Source organism: Mastomys coucha, unplaced genomic scaffold (genome assembly GCF_008632895.1).
Source record: "Mastomys coucha isolate ucsf_1 unplaced genomic scaffold, UCSF_Mcou_1 pScaffold12, whole genome shotgun sequence".
Classification (NCBI taxonomy): domain Eukaryota; kingdom Metazoa; phylum Chordata; class Mammalia; order Rodentia; family Muridae; genus Mastomys; species Mastomys coucha.
Window position 1 is genome coordinate 10,525,469 of NW_022196894.1, and position 3,424 is coordinate 10,528,892.

The 3,424-nt window shown below is 47.0% G+C and overlaps 1 protein-coding gene across 1 annotated transcript in view; it reads left to right on the forward strand.

Annotated features, from left to right (window-relative positions):
- The window catches only part of Rrn3 (RRN3 homolog, RNA polymerase I transcription factor), a 34,501-nt gene extending 31,083 nt beyond the window's left edge, over nt 1-3,418 (forward strand). Inside the window, exons 17-18 of the mRNA XM_031363104.1 lie at nt 1,497-1,584; nt 3,221-3,418. Coding sequence (XP_031218964.1) covers nt 1,497-1,584; nt 3,221-3,403 — 271 coding nt within the window. The 3' untranslated portion in view covers nt 3,404-3,418. The remainder of the gene's footprint in view (nt 1-1,496; nt 1,585-3,220) is intronic.
- Nucleotides 3,419-3,424: the final 6 nt, after the last annotated feature.

The following is a 3,424-nucleotide window of genomic DNA, read 5'->3' on the forward strand; positions in this document are numbered from 1 at the left end:
TGCTCCCATGTGGTTGCTGGGATCCGAACTCAGGACCTTCGGAAGAGCAATCAGTGTTCTTACCCGCTGAGCCATCTCGCCAGTCCCCCGCCCACAGCAAGTGCTTTAATGACTGAGATATCTCTCCAGCCCCAGACAGTTTATAAGCAGCTTTTCATGTTGCCTGGTCCCTAAGTCTTAACTGGCCAATGTTATTGTAGTTTCGTTTTCTGTCACGGGCCGGTCAGCCTTGGCCCCTCAACCCACGGAAGAAAAAGGGTTCCAGTACAGGTCAACAAGATGTCGGTGGAGAAAAAAATGGCACACACAGACTCCGACACAAGAGAGTGTTGCATCTTAGTGTATATTCTTAAAAATTAAACATCAGACCTTTATGGTCATTACAAGTGAAAAAGAAAAACCTGGCAGCTCAGCAGCCAAGGTGCATCTGAGGCCATCTAAAACACTGGGTCTACAGCAGCAGCCGTCTCCTCTGGATGGGCACTGGGTACTGAACCCCTGGGTTCGGACCCCTGGACTATGAGTGCTCAGCCATTGTGGAGCCCTGCTGGGGTGGGTCCTGCGGATCGTGGGGGGTAGAGACTTGAATGCTCGATGCTGTACTTTCTCACTCACACACACACACACACTAGGCTTGAGGTCCCACACATCCTTACTAAACACCCACTATGCTAATCTGGGCTAGTAGAGGGTCCCATTCTTACAAACTTTACCTAGAACATAACAATAATCTAGTTCTTGGGAGTGATTCAACTGCAATTCTAATGTGGTCTTCCCATGACTGAAATGAGGATTTTAGTTAAACTTGCCCTGGAATTATCAACTACCATTCAGCAAACTTCAATGTCCTACCCCCTTTATTGTCTTCCTAACAATGCTGGAGGCAATTAGTCTGAATGGGTAACATTCTTTACAAAATTCCAGGCCAAGGTTTGGCTCAGCAAAGATTAGGGTATTGGAACATTAGTGAGTGCCAGTCAGAAGGCAACTTCCAATTTTGTTTAGTTATAAATGAATCATGTCTTGAGGGGCACCTAGTACGAGAGACCTTCCATCGACTATCGCAGGGACCAATCTGGAACACATTTGAGTTAGGAGAGCCAACGAATGAATTCCAGGAGGCTAGCTAGCTTCTCTGAAGCTGTATGCCTCTGTTGGCTGTTGTCACACAGACTTCACTGGAGTGGGCGTGGCAGTTTTCTAGATTTAACATTTAGCAGATTCCTGTAAGAGTTCCAGAATATCGGTCTGTTTGCACATGTAGTTATTTGTTAGTTACTGAGTGGGTCAGACAGTTTCCCTGGAAATCTGAGAGACAGAAGATAGAATCACTCACCTGCATGACTCGGGGTCCTAATGATGAAGCCCCAGGACTCACCACACTTCCCTTGTCAACTGTAGTCTTCACTTCCTGCTTTGGGATGTGGGTCTGAGAAGAGAACCAAGGTGTTGGAACTTTTGGCTACATATTGACTTTGAAATGCCATCCTTGGCAGGTCAAAGAAGTTCATCGATCCTGTTTATCAGATTTGGGAAGACATAAGTGCTGAAGAGCTGCAGGAGTTTAAGAAATCCACTAAAAAGGTAAAACTGGGATTAAGGCATTGGTGAGAGTTTCCTGTAGTCACGGTCCACTGTGGGCATATAGGCCACTGTGCGTGGTAAATGCTGCTTTCGCCAAAGCCCAGGCTGTGGTCTTAGTATTAGAGAGGATCTATGGAGTTGTCTCTCATTTTTTTGTATCCTGGTGGCTTCATGTAACTCTGGGCCCTCCCTCTCATCTCATTCAGTGCTGTTAATCGCCACACTACGCCACTGTCTTCTTTTTTTTTTTTTTTTTTTTTTTTTTTTGTTTTTTTGAGACAAGGTTTCTCTGTGTAGCCCTGGCTGTCCTGGAACTCACTCTGTAGACCAGGCTGGCCTCGAACTCGGAAGTCCACCTGCCTCTGCCTCCCAAGTGCTAGGATTGAAGGCATGGGCCACCACCGCCCAGCTCTTCTTTTTTTATGTGTGTGTGTGTGTGTGTGTGTGTGTGTGTGTGACATAAGTTGCGTACATGTGTATGGAAACCTTAGAAAGTAGTCAGCTTATTTTTTTCAGACAGGATCTTTCATTGGCACGCTGAGTCTGGCTAAGCCAATGAGCCCAGGGATCCATCTGTCTCTGCCTCCCTAAGGCCAAGGCTTCAAGTGTACGTGTGCCTGGCTTTTTATTTTATTTTTATTAATTAGTTTGTTTGTTTTTTGGGACAAGATTTGTCTTTACAGCTGGGTGGTGGTGGCGCACGCCCTTAATCCCAGCACTTGGGAGGCAGAGGCAGGCGGATTTCTGAGTTCGAGGCCAGCCTGGTCTACAGAGTGAGTTCCAGGACAGCCAGGGCTACATAGAGAAACCCTGTCTCAAAAAAAAAAAAAAAAAACCAAAAAAAAAAAAAAAAGATTTGTCTTTGTAGCCTTGGCTGTTCTGGAACTGTAGACCAACCAGGCTGGCCTTGAACTCAGAGACCACCTGCCTCTGCCTCCCAAGTGCTGGGTGTGCAACAACACCGTCTGGCTTTATTTTCTTTTAAATAATCGGGTACGTTTCTCTAGTGATTTTGGGAGATAAAAGTTGGTTGGAAATGAGCTTGCTTGCAGCCTCAGTGTGGCTTAGTGGTGGAGTGCTTGACTAGCATGCTGCAGCCCTGAGTTCCTTCGAAGCACTGAAGCTGGGTGTGCTGGCACATAGCTGTCATCTTAAGCACTTGGGAGGATCAAGAGTTTTAAGGCTGGTATGCAAAGGAGGGATTGAGAAGGAGAATAGCTGAAAATAACTTGTGTGGCCAGTGTTTGTAATCCCAGCAGGTGGGAGATGGGCGTGAAGGATTGCTGAGGCTACAGAATGAGACCCTGTCTAGTAAAGACCCCCGGAAAGGGCTGTTCAGCCCCAGTGGTCAGAACCCACGGGTTGAGACCTGAGTTTCCTTGCTCCACAACAGAAAGTGATCCTAGCAGAGTTTTACTACTTAGCCATCTGCTCGTTAGCCACCAAGTACAAATGCTATAGATGCTCACTGTAATCTGCTCTTGTTTTTAGGATCCTCGGGAATACACAGACTTATATCTTGGGGGTTTGGTCCAAACTCATGTTGCCAGGTCTGGTAGCAAGCACCATCTTTCCATCCCGTGAAAACTTTCCAGACCAACACTATGATATTTTCAACACTCTGTTCTCTCCATAGGAGCTAGTGGAGGATGAAGACGATGACTTTTTGAAAGGTGAAATGCCCCAGAGTGACACAGTGACCGGCCTTACTCCGAGCTCCTTTGACACCCACTTCCGAAGTCCTTCCAGTAGTGTGGGCTCCCCTCCTGTGTTGTACATACCAGACCAGTCTCCACTCCTCTCAGGGATCTGTGACTGAGCTGCGCTGCTCTCCCCGGGG